Here is a 17,555-nt window from a genome sequence, read left to right on the forward strand (position 1 = left end):
ATTTGCATTGCATTTGATAAGGTGATGGTATAATAAATTGTTACAGAAATATGTGACAGCTATCTGATGCAATTTATAACAAAATATTATGGAAGCTATTGGTAATTCTGTTACAAATATTTCATCATACGGGCTTTTCCATTTTGTATTCAAACAAAAAAAAAAAAAAAAACGAATTATTTTGGGATCAATTGACGGATCTTTTTTCATATCTTGTCGTTAAATGCACAGTTGCTTTTGTACTTGAAACTGGAAAACGGTCAAAATGACTGCCTTCGGCGTTCTAGTGTTAATGGTACTTAGTGATCCCTAAGTTGATCAATTACAATAAGATGTAAATGTAATTAATAGTTACTTTGAATAGAGATGTATATTGAGTAGTCATCAGAATAATCTAGAATGAGCAACGAGTAAATAAAAGAAGAATTAACAGAGAATTGTTGTCTCAGTTATAAAGTTTCGCTCAGTTGTAAAGTATCGTGCTCAGGGCTGCCATATTTGCCGATTTATCGGCATTTTGACGATTTTTCACTCTAAAAATTTCCGATTTTTGCCTCAGAATTGCCGATATTTCAACAATCGACACAAATTGTCTAACTTTTTTAATTTAATACGGCGTTACCATACAAACATATAAAATTGGCAGCTTTACATCATTATAACTATCGGCGACTCGCCGCAGCCGTTTTCAATGGCTTAGATATCTGCATTTTTTGTCAGCATTGTATCGAATAAGGCAAAATTAAAAATAAACGAATAAAAAGTGCGCACACGTATCAAATTGGTGGTGTATTCTATAAAGTTAATTTATTTAATTATAAATATGGATAAATACCTGACAAAACTAAAAGGTATTTACTTAAATATGGTCTGTTCCCGTACTGCAAGAATCTACTATTTTTTACTCCGAGTAGATTTTTGCAGTACGGGAACAGACCAATAGTGTCTAAGATACATGTGTTGATTTGTTGATTTTTCATAGAAAACAACACAGACGAGGAGAATCGTTGTGCATCAAGTGTCCAGCAGGAACAACACACATGACGTAAGCAGAAATCACAATGGATTGACTCTGATACGGAGTGTTGGGCAGAAATGAGGAACATTTTTTTCTTTGGTAAATTGTGCAACGTGCAGTTGAAAGCTAGTTCGGGAAAATGCGACTTACTGGCCCATTCAAAAACAAAAAACATTTAACCAAAAAAATATGAATTTATTTATAAATTATATGCTGCCGATTTTTTGCCGATTTTTAAAAATACAAATGCCGATTATGCCGATTTTTTTCTGAAAAATTGACGATTTTTCATGAAATTTAACTGGCAGCACTGATCGTGCTCTCAGTAATAAAGTAAAGCTCTCAGTTGTAAAGTGTCGAGCTCTGAGTCTGTAAAGTATTGTTGTCGTCTCAGTTGATAAGTGAAAAGTTTGTGTAAATAAAGTTTGACAAACCCCGAATTAAAACTGTGTGTTTTATCGGTGGAATATATTAGAAAATTAATTTCAACACTATATTAGGCGTGGATTTTTAAAAATATTTTCAAGTCACTACTAGGGGCATGGATTTTTAAAATATATGTTTTCAGACCTCTACTATGGGCGTGGATTTTTAAAAATATTTCTTAAGGCCTCTATTAAGGTCTGCATTTAAAAAAAATAGTTTCTAAATCCCTAATCTCATCTCAGATCTAATGCTCATTTTCAATCTCAGGCGGCATATTCAATTGAACACAAAAAAAACCAATCATAAAAAGTCATTTCAATTTTCATTCAATTCCTATGCCTAATTGATTGTGAACAATGATTTCGAAATAACTCAGAAACAAAAAATGACAAACAAGTTGAATTGGTTATCTATGGCAGTACCCATTGACGGCAAATCTTTGCATTGGCCATTCAATTCAATATTGAAGAGAGACATCTAGAGGCAGGAAAGGAGATTGGGTGCCAGATTTCAAAATCACAAAATCAATCGTTGTATGCATTTAGCTATAATTAGAAAAAATATTGTTTGCTGTTCGTCGTCGTTCTCCAGTCTAAAGTGAAATACATAAATCGATTGTGAATTATCGCAATCGATTCGAAAATTATGCATTCAAATGAAATCAAATTGTTTACTCACTCACTGGCTTTTAGATTTGAATGCATTTTCTCTGCTTCTCCTCCTACTCCCAATTTTCTTCGTCGATAAATTAGCGCATTTGGCTGGCTGGCTAGCTGGCCGATTAAAATCATTTTTCTGCGAAATTTAATATTTAATTAATAATGAAAACATGAATTTTGTTTCTGACGTAGGCAATTGTTTGTTGATTTTAATTTCCATTGAAATGAATCGGAAAAATTAGAATTAGTTTAATTTTAAAATTCAATGGAAAGAAAATAGCAAATTGTTTGCGTTTAGATATAAATTGGAGAGAAATTTGAAGGTGTGTTTTGAAGGTGAAGGTTTCAATCGAGGAATAAGGCGGGGGCTTGATTATGCCTGTTTTCTAAGATTTTTTAAATTAGATTTAATAAACATATTTAAAAATAATATATGGGCAATATTGCCAATTTTTTAATATTCCATTTTCAAAAAATCAGCTTTTTTGTTTTTATGGCACATCAATGATTTTTGGTACACATATAGAGAAAAATGTTCTGACTCCGAAACCGTTCGCGATCAAATTTTTGGTTGATGCGCACAAAAGTTATCGAGGTTTTAATTTTGGGCATAAGAAAAAAATCTTAAAATTACGCCGTTTATTATATTGACCAAAAACGTTGATATATATCTTCCTCCGTAAAATAAGAATATGAATATATTATAAAAATCGCGAAAAAGTTGCACATCTTCGCGAAATATGAGAAAAATAATGAAAATATAGGAGATTACGTAAATATTTTCATTATATTAATAACATACACACACCTAAAAATTAATTTAAAAATATCTACATAATCTTAACACCATGATGGATCAAATGATATCAAAATCACTCAAGTCCGTGTAGCGGTTTCTAAATCACAGCGACAACAAAACAAGATATTGAGGAAAAATATTTGTTTTTGGTTCGAAAAAATAATGTCATCATATTTATTTTTTTAATTGTATACAAGAAATTTCAGAAAAAAATGTTGGGGTTATTCTGCTATTTTACCCGAATTTCGCCGAAAAATTGACATATATAATAATAATCACTTTTTGTGTATACGTATACGCCTTGCGGATTATATCAAGACCCTTCCGATAAATCTTAGAATTCTATAAATAGGAATAAATCTTAAAATAAAATAATATTATGAAATATACATTTTAAATTGCGTGTAAATCGCGTAATTCCCAAAATCATTTGATGCGCATGCGATTTCCAGGAAGTACTGAAGTTTATCTTCCAATCCATATATATTTTGCGAAATTTCATTTGACGGCTAAGATGTGCCACACATTACATTGAAGTGCCCAAAAAATCGTAAAACGCGAATAATTTCCGAAAACTCCATTTGCCATTAACGCGCATCCGATTTCGGTGTGCACCCTAAAAAAATACATCGATCAATACCGATTTCAATGTGGTCCATTAAGAACCATGGATGTGCCACCTCACACTATTTTTGAGATAAATTGCGTCTAAATAGCGTAATTCTCAAAATCATTTGATGCGCATGCGGTTTTCAGGAAGTACTGAAGTTTATCTTCCAATCCATATATATTTTGCGAAATTTCATTTGACGGCTAAGATGTGTCGCACGTTATATTGAAGTACCCAAAAAATCGTAAAACGCGAATAATTTCCGAAAACTCCATATGCCATTAACGCGCATCCGATTTCGGTGTGCACCCTAAAAAAATACATCGATCTATACCATTTCAATGTGGTCCATTAAGAACCATGGATGTGCCAGCACAATCTATTTTTGAGATAAATTGCGTACATCTCTCTTTCGGCTGAAGTTTTTAAAGTTCTCTTTTCGAAAAAGATCAAAATCCGTATGAGGTCATTTATTGAAGCGGAAATGATACACAGAAAACGCAAATAAATCCGCGATATTTTCAAAAACATTTTTTGCCAAATTTCGTGTTTTTGGAAGGCCAGTTCCCGCCGTTCTAGTAGATGGATTTTCACGAAGAAGATTTTATATCATCGGAAACGTAAAAAACCTTATTGATCGCGGGTACCCATATCATTCAGTTGACAGATCTAAAAATTTAGCCAGAAAAATAGGTTTTTTAGAAATTTGATCGCACAAAATTTCCACCTTCGGATGAGTATTACTCTGAAGCTGTGCATACTACATACATAAAATATATATCAAATTTCTCAGATTCGCGACTACATTAATTTTATAATAGATTTTTAGAAATTCCTATTCGCGTATTAAAGCTAGAACTAAAATTCAAAAAACACTCAAAATCGAGCTTCAAAATGTCAGCATCATTTAAAGGTAGATGCAGTTAAAATTTTGAAAAATGATACATAAGGGGCGTAGTCCCCATTTTGTTGGCTTCTAGTTTTATTTTGACACGAAGGCCGTGCAATGTGTGGCTTAGTCACAAATCGATAGAGAACATAAAAAAACTGGTTCGCCTCAACCTGTTTTTACACATTTTTTTACATTAAAGTAGACACAACATCCACTAAAATAAAGTTTGGAGTTCAATATCATGAGCAGTTTGCAACGACAGATCAATTAACCCAAAACTATTCACTTTTTTTCTTATACTTAAGTAGTTCCCGAGTTATAAAGGGGTGAACCTCCGCTTCAGCTATGTTAAAAAATTGGCAATATTGCCCATATATTTGATAATAACATTCTATATATTAATTTTATTTTCTTTTTTATTTTAGGTAAGTCGACACAATTAATTTGGTTTATGGCGAACAGAAGCGTAAGAATACAAATTCTATATTTATTATTTTTTTCGAATACTAATTAAGAGAGGATTTTAAAAAAATATATATTTAAAAAAATATATTTTGAAAAGCCCCAACTATAGACGTGGATTAAAAAAGAAAACATGTTTAAAGCCTCAACTATAGGCGTGGTTAAAAAGGCCTCTCGTATGGTCTTCCCCTTCTGTGTTGTTCGTTTTTATATGCCTTCTGGCCTGGGGCATCTTCATTCATTCTCACAACATGACCTAGCCAACGTAGTCACTGCAGCTCCATACGTCTAACAATGTCGATGTCCGAGAATAGCTGGTACAATTCATGGTTCATTCGACGGCGATATTCACGATCAACGCAGATCGGCCCATAGATCTTTCGGAGAAATTTTCTCTCAAACACTCCAAGAGCTGACTCATCTGCTTGCGCAAGTACTCATGCTTCAGATCTATATAACAGCACGGATAGTATCAGCGTCTTGTAGAGTGTGATTTTGTGTCTGGCGGGAGGTGGCCTTGCTTATGAGTTACTCAGACCATAGTAGCATCTGTTGTTGGCCATCACTTTCCTTCTCCGAATTTCAAAACTGATGTCATTCGTTTTGTTTATGGCGGTACCAAGGTATATGAAATCTTTGACTAGCTCGAAGCTGTAGTTCTCAAGTTCCACAGTTGGTCCGAGTCTACTGGACGTCTTGCGCGTTGATACCATCAGCTTGGTCTTCTCGCCGTTTACTGCCAGACCCACTTTGGCAGACTCCTTTCCGATTTGTTCAAAGGTGGCTGTTACCGCTCTCATTGTTCGACCCATTATGTCGATGTCATCGGCGTAGGCGAGTAACTGGTGTTGTTTGGTGTACAGAGTGTATGACCTTTTCCAGTAGGATGTTAAAAAGATGACACGACAAACTGTCACCTTGTCTGAATCCTCGTTCGATATTGAAGTGCTCCGATAGGTCATTTCCTTTAACTTTAACTGCAGACTTTGTGCCACTTAAAGTTATCCTGTATAGCCGTATTAATTTTGCAGGAATGGCATGGCTTTAAACATCACTGAACGGATAGGACTGTCGAATGCGGCTTTATAGTCGACGAATTGGTGGTATATGTCGATGTGTTTTTCGTGGGTCTTTTCCAGGATTTGACGCAGAGTGAAAATCTGGTCAATGGTGGATTTGCCAGGTCTGAAGACGCATTGGTTTTGTCCAATGATGTCATTGACAATTGGCTTCAATCGTTCACACAGCGCACTGGATAGCACTTTATATGCGATGGGAAGGAGACTTATCCTCTAAAGTTCGCTCATATCGTCTTGTCTTCTCTTTTGTGCACGGGACCCAGGATGCTGAGTTTTCAATCATTGGGCATGCATTCCTCTAGCCAAATTGTACCAATCAGCTGGTGCATGCTCCTTACCAGCATCTGACCACCAGTCTTGAATAGTTCGGCTTGTAACCCATCGGCACTTGCTGCTTCATTGTTCTTCAGCCGATTGTTTGCTATTCTGACTTCATCTTGCCTATGTGGTATACACTCTATACCGCCATCTCTTATTGGTTCTGGGGTATCCTCTTCACCGCCACTTTTTGATACCAGAAGCTTTTCAAAATGCTCCTTCCAGATCCTCAACACGTTGTCTGTATCTGTCACCAGGTCTCCTTCTTCATCTCTACAGAAGGATGTGCCTGCACCAAAGCCTTCGGTTTGGTGTTTTACCCATTGGTAGTTTTTTCGGACTTCATTCTAACTCCTGTACCCCTCGATTTCCTCACGCTCACGTTTTTTGCTTCTTCTTCTTTTTTCTGAAAATACGTTTCTCCTCTCTCATTTTCTCTCGATAGTTCTCCATCGCATCGTACCACGGATTTCTTGATGGTGGTCTTTGGTACCCAATTGTTGCTTTTACTGCAGTTTGAAGGGAGTGGGCAATTCGTTGCCATTGTGTTTCTATATTATTATCGGGACAAGGAGTGCTTACGTCAAGCAAGTGGGTAAGTTGAGCGGAGTAGAATTCTGCTATCTGTTGTGTTTGCAGCTTTTCGACGTCGAGTTTCTGTGTTGTGTTAGATCGATCCTTTGCAGCTACATTAAGACGATATTCGCTCCTCGGATCGATCGGACGTCTAAAACACTGGATAAATGCCTTCCGTCTATCAAAACATGATCGATTTGATTTCTCGTTGTTCGATCGGGAGAAATCCAAGTGGCCTTGTGTATATCGAGATGCTTGAATCTGGTCAATCAACCTCATTCTTCATGGAGTCAAGGAATTTACCGACAGTGGTGCCCAAGATATTTTCCCTTCCGATTTTTGCATTAAAATCTCCAAGCCCGGACATGAATTAAAAAAGAAAATATTTGACAACAAACCTCAGCAGGTATTTTTATCTCTTCAATCACTAAAACGTTTGTGACCCTCATTCTTCATCCGTAAGCCGCTTAATGTCAATCAAACATAGGATAGGAAAGTGGGGATATAAAAAAATTATTCGATCTGATTACAAATTTGAAATTTTCAAACGAAAACGGAAATAGTTTCAATTCATGTCCCATACCCTACCCGTTTAATTATAACAATCATTAACTGTATCGAACGATCGATCGATCGGCCGACTGAACGAACGAACAATGCACCACGAGCATAAAATGTCATTCACAAATGGAAACAAAAAAAAAAAAACAAATACAACAACAAAATAACGTTACAACCGGAACGAACCTTCAAATGTTCGAATGTTATGGGTCAATGAAGATGTTGATCGGAATTATTATTTTGAGTTTTGTTGTTTTTTTTTCAAATGCAACCAATTAGCAGGGGGAAAAGCAATCGGGAGAAAAAAAACAAAGCAGGAAAGGGTTGAGGCAAAAACTTGAGGCAGGGTGTATTGTACCATTCACAGTCAGTTCACTTTATTGACTATTTGTTTCGTGGTAGATGCAACAAGTTGGATGCAATTACAACAACAAATTAACCAATAATGCAGGCAATTATAATTGGTTATTTGTTGCTGTGCGTGTTTGGGTTTTGTTGCATTTAATTGGGTGTGGCTGAAAAAAAAATCGAACGGAAGAAATCGTTGGTAAAAAAGAGGGAACCCGGGGAATACCAACAGGAAATCAGTTGTATTTATATATTGTTTTGTTGTTATTATTGTTTCTTCTTCTTCTTCTTTACATGACATGACATGCCAATGCAAAAGACCGGGTGCCTTATTATAATAAAAACCAACAATAACGACAACTTGCAACAACAACAAAACTCAATGGGAAAACGGAAATAAATTTTAAAGTTTTATAGGCGCGCAAATAACGAAAATGAAAATCAAAAGAGAATTACAAAAACAAAATCAAATAAAGAAGAAACAAATTGACATAAGCGCCAACAACTGAAATTTATTAACAGCAACAACTACTATTTTGTTGTTGTTGTAAGACATTCTCATTGACATTCTGCGAACGTTTTGTGGGAAACTAAACAACTGTCATGGGCCTAAATACGGAGTGTGGTGGAGACGATTCAAAAAAAATGAAAGTTTTAGCAAAAAATATAGAGGTTCTCCACACACGAAGAGAATACGAAATATTCTTTTACAAAATCGAAAATAATATGTCTAAATCAAAGAGGAATTTTAAAAAAAATTCTAAAAATCTATCAGAGATATAGGCGAGCTTTTCAGCGTGGATTTTTTAAAGAATAATTTATGGAGGTAAGTCTGAGATTAATGCGTGTATTTATTGAAGGTCCGTCAGAGCTTTAAGCGTGATTTTTTTTCAAAATTTTTAGAGGTTTATCAGAGCTATACGCGTCCTTTTTTAAATATATATTCTGAAGGACTATCAGACCTGCAATACTATGAGCGAGGATTTTTTCAAGAATATGTTTGAATTGGGTATCAGAGCTCTTATGGCGGATTTCTTTTAAGTTCTATCACAGTTTTCGGTGTGATTTTTATATATTTTTAAAGGTCTATCAGAGTTTAAATCGGCGATGTTTCAAGAAAAAATTTCTGTAGGTCTTCTTATGTGTGGATTTTTTAAACATATTTTCTGGGGGACTATTAGAGGTAAAAGCTTGATTTTTTAATATATTTTCTGAAGTAGCTATGAGCGTAGATTTTTTCAATTTTTAAAGCATTTTTTCATGGTCTAGCAGAGTTTTAGGGGTGGATTTTTTAAGGAATATTTTTTCAAGGTCCAGCAGAGCTTTAGGCGTGGATTTTTTAAAGAATATTTTTTCAAGGACTAGCAGAGCTTTTGGCGAGAATTTTTTGAAGAATATTTTTTCAAGGTCTAGCAGAGCTTTTGGCGAGGATTTTTTGAAGAATATTTTTTCAAGGTCTAGCAGAGCTTTCGGCTTTAGATGTTGATTTTTTTAAGATTATGTTTGAGGTCTATTAGATCTATAGGCGTGATTTTTTTAAGAATATTTTATCGGAGCTTTAGATGTTGATTTTTAAAGAATATTTTTAAGGTCTATTAGAGCTATAGTCGTGCATTTTTAAAGAACATTTTAAGGTCTATCAGAGCTTTATTTTTAAAGAACATTTTTAAGTTTTTCAAAGTTTTTTTTTTTTTTAATGAACATTTTAAGGTCTATCAGAGCTTTACTTTTAAATAATATTTTTTGAGGGTCTATCAGAACTTTAACGACGTTTCGACCTTAATCACAGCTTGAATTTTTCAAATAAATTCACGTAATTTTTCTATATATATTTTGTGGCTGACTTTCTAGCCTACAATAAATTATTTGAACGGATATATTTTATGAAGGACTATCAGATTTCTAAAGGATGATTTCTGAAGAAATAAAAATCGATTTGAAAAAAATAACACTCTTAAAGATTTCATAAATCTAGTTGAATAGTTGATTTTATAAAGACCGATATAAAATCAACTATTCAAGCTACGATTGACGTTTTAAAAATTAATTTATGAAATCTGAGATTAAAACTCTGATTGACCTTTAAAATTCCTCTCTTTAAGCTATAAAATCTATGCTATAAGCTCTGATCGGCCTTTTATAAATCGTCTTATAAAATCCGCGCTTACAGCTCTGAAAGTCCTTTTCGAAAATTCTTTAAAAAAAATTCCGCTTTAAGCTCCGATTGGACTTTAAAAAGCAACTCCTAAAACTAAGATAGACCCTTTATAAATCGACTTCTAAAATCCAAGTTCTGATCGACCTTTGATTGTCCTTTACGAAAATTCTTTTAAAAAAGCTCAAGCTTGAAAATCGATCTGTCTTTATAAGATTTTTTTTTTTAAATCCACGATTAAAGCTCTGATTGGCCCTTAAAAATTCGTTAAAAAATGACTCTTAAAGGCCAATATGAGGCCTTTCAAAAATCCTCTTTTTTAAGTATAGCTTCCAATTAATTTTCCGACCTACACATGATGAGGATTGCTCTGACATGTAGTTTTGAAATTAAATACCTATTTTCTGAAGAGGCATTTTCGAGATTTTTAAGGTCCTATATATTTTAGAATTTAATTCTAAGGGGTATTTTTCTATCTCTCCCTTTTGATAACACCCTGTGCTATTTATAGGCTTTTGTTCATAATCCATTTATGTTTCTTATTGTTTTTTCTTTGATTTTTTTTCTATTTTGTTTATTTTAATTCATAAAGGATGTTTACCCTTCGAAGTTAATTTTATGGTCCTCTGAATAGCTACTATTTTCATGCTTCACGTCCATGACTTCGCTACCGTTGACATTTGATGCCGCCTGGTTGGTTACAGCCTGCCTTCCATGGTCGTCAACCATGATAGAGAGATGATGACAATGTTGACTTTGTTGTTGTTGTCGTCAAACATTGTTGTAATTATGTTTCCAGCAGCAACAACAAATGTCATACATGTGTAACGACCATTACCATCAACAGCCAGCCACTTGACTCCATTCAGTGTCGTCCCGGTGCCCAACCGCCAAAAATGGCTAGACACGAGTTTGCTTTTGTTTTTCAAATTCACTTTTTATGTGTTTGAATAGCTGCTGACGCGTTTCGAGGCGTTTGAGCTGTTGTTGTTGAGTTTTATGAGTTATGGTGCCACCACTCCACCGTAAATGGAGTGCGAGTTAGAGGAGCTGCTGTCAGGTAGGGTAGCAGCTCGTGTATTAAATCATAAATGCAAAAATTAATGTCACAAACCAAAAAATATGCTGTTGTTGTTGTTATGCGTTTCAAGTGACGACAAATGGCATTGTTACGCGCTTCGTGTGTGTGACTTCGTTTTATGGGAATTTAGAAAATTTTTATTATTACGATTTTGGTGTTCGTTTTATTAATGTTAGGTAGCCAGTTAAGGGGGGCCTATCATGATTTTTATGTTTGAAATGACCTACCATACAAATTTTTAATATTTTTCAGTACTAAGGCCTAGGTGGTAGCTGTGCAATAATATTTAAAAAATAAATCATCGCTTAGATATTCCCTAAGATACTGTCCTTTTCAAAAAATCGATTATGAGGAAGTCCATAAAAATGTTCTTTAAAATATATATATTAAAAATCCATATTTAAAAATCTTATCGGGTTTTACACATATTCTTGAAAAAAAACCTCTCCGATAGACTTTAAAATACATAATTTAAAAAAAAAATGCCCTTAATGTCTGATCGGTCTATGCAAAAACTTCTTTAAAAGTGGTCAACTCGATTAAAAAAGATCGGCCTTTAAACATATTTTTTATAAAATCTACACTTAAATCTTTGATTGTCCCTTACGAAAATACTTTTAAAAAAATCTGATCGACCTTTAAAATCCACTCTTAAAGCTCTGATCGGCTTTTGCAATATGTTATTGAATCCTTCCAAATTCCAATCTTAAAGCTACGAAAGACCTTTTAAAAATTGACTTGTGAAATCTACGATTAAAGCGCTAATATGCCTTAAAAATATTCTTTAAAAAAGGTTTAAAGCGTTTACTGGCCTTTGAAAAATCCACTATTCAAGTACCTTTAAAAATCGACTTATAATATCCAAGCTTAATGCTTTGATCGGTCTTTAAAAAATATTGTTTAAAAAAACTGTAACCAAAGCTCTGATTGACATTTAAAATTATTAATTAGAAATCCATGCTTTAATCTATGATCGACCTTTCAAAAATCCGTTTTTTAAATCTACAATAGACCTTTTAAAAATCGACCATTAAAGCTTTTAAACCTCTGATCGGCCTTTACAAAAATTCTTTAAAAAACTACATCTTTAAGCTCCGATCGACCTTTGAAATATCCTCTTTTTAAGCTACGATAGACCTTTTTAAAATCGAGTTGAAAAAAACACTCTTAAAGCTCTTACCAGTTTTTATAAAAAATTCTTAAAAAAATCAACTGTTCAATTTGTGATCGGCCTTCAACAAGAACCACTCTCAAAGCTCTGACTGGCCTTTTAAAAATCGGTTTATAAAATACACATTCAAAGCTCTGACCGGTCTTTTAAAAATCTACTAAATACAAGCTAAAAGCTATGATCGACCTTTAAAGAAGAGTATTTAACAATCCACGCTTAAATCTTTGATCGACCCTTACGAAAATATATATTTAAAAAATTCACGCTTAAAGCTTTGATCGACCCTTATGAACATATTTTTGTTTTAAATCCATGCTTAAAGCTGTGATTGTCCTTTACTAACATATATTTTTATAAATCCACGCTTAAAGCTTTCATCAGCCTTTAAATATATTAGTTAAAAAAATCTACACTTAAAGTTCTTATTGTCCTTTAGGGAAATTGTTTGAAAATCCAAGCTTAAAGCTCTTAAAAAACGAGATATAAAGTCCAAGCTATAGCTCTAATCAGCCTTATAAAATCGACTTGTAAAATCCACCATCAAAGCTCTGATCAACATTTACAAAAATTCTTGAAAAGAAGCTTTGATTTGTCTTTCAAAAAAAACTATTAAAGCTACGATAGACCTTTTAAAAATCCATGCTTAAAGCTCAGACCGGCCTTTTAAAAATCGACTTATAAAATACACGTTTAAAGCTAGGATCGTCCTTCACAAAATTCACACTTAAAGCTCTGAATGCCCCTTTACACCACTTCTTTTAAAAATCCACGCTAAAAGCTATGATCGGCCTTTATAAATATTATTTGAAAAAATCACGCTTAAAGCTCTGATCGGCATGTCTACATTTCCTTTAAAATCCATCTTAAAGCTCTGATAGGTCTTTAAATATATTCTTCATTATAAGAATTCGTAAAAAAATCCACGCTTAAAGCTCTGATCGGTCTTTAAAAATCCAGTTTTAAGGCTACGATAGACCTTTCTAAAAATCGACCAGTGAAATCCACTCTTAAAGCTCTTATTATTTAAAAAAACATGCCTAAAGCTCTGATCGGCCTTAACAAAATCCCATTTTTAAATCTTCGATATACCTTTTAAAAATAGACTTATAAAAACCACGCTTAAAGCTCTAATCGACCTTTAAAAAAATTCAGGATAAAAGCTCTGATTCATCTTTAAGTTATATTCATACACTAAAAGCTCAGTTCGATCTTTAATATATATTCTTTACAACTCTGTGCTTAAAGCTCTGATAAATTTAAATGATGATAGAACTTTTAAAATATTGATCCTTATTTTTTTCTATTAAAACATAAGCTTCCACTTTGGTCGACTTTTAGAATATATTCTTCAAAAAATAATACCTTAAAGCTCTGATAGGCCTTTAAAATATATTCTTGATAAGTTTTGTCAAATCCATGATAAAATCTCCAATGGACCGAGTTTATACCTACACTAGTTCTTAAAATATATGTATATTTTTTGAAATTTATTTTTTCTCAAGTAATTGTTGTTGTTGCAAAAAATCTAATAAATTTAGTCATACTCAACTCCCTAAGCTTGTTGTGGCGGCTAGATACGTTAGCATTTGCCACTTGCCTTGCTTGTCTATCGCCAAGTCGATTCGAGGTTGGCTGTCATTCTCGTCTTAGATTCGTCAGCAAAAAAACCGACCCAGTCGCCGGTCGTCTGCCTATGTTTTCATTTTTTGTTTGTTTGTTTGTTTGTATTCAGCGGATTTATATTTTTATCCAATCAAAACCGCAGTAGCGAAGTCGTCTGTCAGTTTGTCTCAGCCATCAATCATCACTGCTGAGATTTGCTGTGGTTTTCTTTTGTAAATAAGACTCGGAAAAGTAAATATTTACACAATCACATGTGTATATATACATATATGTAAATATAATCATGTGTGTGTGTGTTCATTCATTTTTAGTAAGGGATAATTGGGTGGGAGCTTAAATTAAATACATGGTTTACACACAGGTGAATAATTATTATTTAATATGCCATTTTGTTGGCTGAGGGAGTGAAATCGGAACGACAAAAATTCTACAGTAACCGATAAAATATTAATTGGCACACAATTCAAACATTCTGAGTTCAGAAGAAAAAATCGTAATTTTTGGAAGAGTATATCTTGTTCAGTTTTTAATGCATTACATAAGGCCCATGTGTTCCTGCTGCAAAATAGTTTTTTTTTTCGTAGAAAGCTCAGTCTGCAATTATAAATCTTTCACTTGTGTTCCATCGTGAACATGAAAGAAAAAACTCGGTGACATTTTATTTTGATATGCTGTCCCAGCAACCAACAGCACCTCCAACATGATGTCTCCTGTCGCCATGAGGCGCATCGAACAAATCTTTGGAGTGAATGGTGGCAGTGGTCGTGGTGACGTTGAGCTATCACTTCGTCAAGTTTGCCTCATTGCTACAATGTATTGATAGACCGACACACAATGGGAGGTGGTAAGACGAAGAAGTAGAAGTTGTTGTGGAAGGTGCATCGTGAAAGTAATCACTAACAAATACTTTCTCATAATTAAAACACTTTCGCATGCACACACCAACCCGTATAATACACACATTTATATGTGTACATACGTACATGTGTATCTCAATATATTTAGTGGAAATAAATCCAAAATAAATTGAAGAGGGCAAATAAATCCAATACGTAATACTGCGGGTTAGAATTAATTGTTGGCAAACAGGGTTGCCGTATCATTTTTTGGTAATCAAAAAATAATGGGGATTTTAAAAAATATGGTTATTTTTATAGATTTGGAAAAGAAAAAAAAAAAACAAAAAAAAATAGATTTTTTAATGATTTTTTGAAGGACTATCCGAATATTTTTTTCAAAAGCTATCCTAGCTATAGCTAGGACAGCTATCCTAGATATAGCTGTTGATGGTTATAAGGGACTATCCTGAATTCAGCTTTTGAAATAATATTTTTAAAGCTGTTTAGAGCTTTAAGCTTGGGGATTTTAAATAAAACCTTAAGGTCTGTCAGAGCTTTCAGCATGGCCTTTTAAAATAATAATTTACAAGGTCTATCAAAGCTTTCAGCATGGGTTTTTAAATAACATTTTCAAAAGGATCGGGACTTTAAGTTTGAAATTTTTTCATACAAATTTTAAAGGCCGATCTGAGCCGATCTTCAAGCTAAAATTTCGAAAGTTTTTTTTTTATTATTTTTTTTCGATTTCTTGAATTTGTTAAAAAAAAAAAATATTTTGAAAGGCTGACCAGAGCATTGGTACTTTTATACCCTAGACAACTATGTTGTCAGGGTATTATAGCTTTGTGCAGACCCAAGAGTTTGTAACGCCGCGAAATATTGGTCCTAGACCCACCTTTAAGTATACCGATCATCATATTCCGACTAGCTGAGTCGATCTAGACATGTGTGTCCGTCCGTAGTAGTACAAAATGAAAAAAATCGCTGTTTCAAACATAAATTTACCGTGAAAAAAATTCATTTCGGGGGGGGGGGGGGGCCCGGGCCCCCTGGGCCCTGGGTATCATATGGTCGGCTCCGTCCGACTATACTGCTCCGCTCACTGGTTAGGATTAGTTTTAAAGGTCTGTCAGAGCTTTAGGTGTGGAGGTTTTGTAAGAATATTTTCAAGGGCCGATCGAAGCATTCAGTTTGGAATTTTTTAAATAATATTAAGACAATTCACAGCTTTAGGTGTGTATTTTTTTTAAGAATATTTTTAAAGGTCTTTCAGAGCTTTAAGTATGGACTTTTTAAATCTTATTTAAAAAATTGATGTTCTAGCCTGTATTTTTTGTTAATATTACAAAAGATCTAATCGTAGATATTTTAAATTAATAATTTAAACGTTTTATAAAAGCTGAAATCTATTATTTTTGTAAACAATATCTTCTAAGGCGGTTCCGAGCTTTAAGCTTCTATTTTTAAATAATATTTTTAGAAAAGGTTTAATGCTTACATATTTAAAGGAGCTTTAAGCCCGATTTCTTTATAAGAATATTTTTAAAGGTCTCTTGGAGATTTAGGCGTGGAATTGTTTAATAATATTTTTAAAGACCGATCAGAGCTTTAAGCGAAGATTTTTAAAATAATATTTTTAAAAGCCTGTCAAAACTTTAAACGTGGATTTTTCAAATAATACTTTTAATGACCCAAATGAGCTTTAAGCGTGGTTTTTTTAAGGCCGATCAGAGCTTTAAACATGATTTTTAAAATAATATTTTTAAAGGCCTGCCAAAGCATTCTAGGCGTGGATTTTTTAATTAATATTTTTAAAGATCGAAGTGAGCTATAAGCTTGGATTTTTTTTAAAAGTCTATCGGAGCTTTAAGTACTTACTTTTTAAAGAACATGTTCAAATGTGTATCGGAGCATTTACCGTTAATTTTTTAAAGAATATTTTTAGAAGACCGGTTGAATCTTTCAGCATGGATATACCTTCCATATATCCTATTTTTTTTGTTTTGTAAATAATGCTCCAAATTGCAACGAAATTTTACATATCGGGGAATTTCGTGTATATATTTTTTTTAGTCGACTCAGATTTAAATATATAGTTCCCGGTAAATTTTCAATTTTTTTCTTTTATTCTTTTATTCTCTTTAAAATTTTGTATCTAACGACCCAATTTTTTCAAAAAAATTATATTAAAAAGCTAATTATGATAATTCTATAATTAGCCCAATACATTCCATAGATGCCTCACAGCCATCATTAAAATTCCCGGCATGAAGTGACCAGTCATTTCAAATTTTTCTATCATTCATCACTAAACCTCCCATTCCCATGTGTGTGGGGCTATATCAAAAGAATAGTTTTTTTCTTTTATTTCGATTATTAGGCAAAAAAACTAATTAAAATTTTCTAACAATAGAAACAAAATCTCATGGGTAGATGTATCCATACACCTAGGCAACTAATGTTCAGTTCAATTACACCTGCATGGCAGGGGCTGGGAAGCCTCCAGCCAGTCAGCCGGACTGCCTGCCTGCCAGCAAGGAACGTGCTGCTTTGTGCAAATGAACAAAAAAAGCAACAATAACACAAACAACAAAAATAAACATTGAATTGTGATTGAAGGGTGGAGGAGTAATAAATGTCTATACAAAATTAAAATGAATTGATAGCTGCTCAAAATGGCATATGAGCAAACGTGCCCCATACACACTTAGTCAGATATACCCACCCTCCTTTTATTCTTCTTACTTTTCAGGGGGTTTTCTAATGAATGGAAGTTCTTTGGGCCGCCCATTGAGGGAGGGGGATACAAATGGGAAGATTTGTGTCTTTGTTGGCCAAACTCAATTTCGCCTAAGGTGATCTGGGAGCGCTGGGTCGAAGATTTGTAATCAACACCCCGCCTTATTACCTCTATTCTATTCCTCTCGTTGTCTATAAC

The 17,555-nt window shown here is 33.7% G+C and overlaps 1 protein-coding gene across 1 annotated transcript in view; it reads left to right on the plus strand.

Moving 5' to 3' along the window:
- The window catches only part of LOC133330258 (dedicator of cytokinesis protein 1), a 91,992-nt gene that overhangs the window by 27,231 nt on the left and 47,206 nt on the right, over positions 1-17,555 (plus strand). The window contains exon 2 of the mRNA XM_061538716.1: positions 14,459-14,591. Within this exon, the coding sequence (XP_061394700.1) occupies positions 14,459-14,591 (133 nt within the window). The remainder of the gene's footprint in view (positions 1-14,458; positions 14,592-17,555) is intronic.

The sequence above is a fragment of the Musca vetustissima genome, unplaced genomic scaffold (assembly GCF_032173495.1).
Source record: "Musca vetustissima isolate MV318-11 ecotype Yass unplaced genomic scaffold, APGP_CSIRO_Mvet_v1 utg6823, whole genome shotgun sequence".
Classification (NCBI taxonomy): domain Eukaryota; kingdom Metazoa; phylum Arthropoda; class Insecta; order Diptera; family Muscidae; genus Musca; species Musca vetustissima.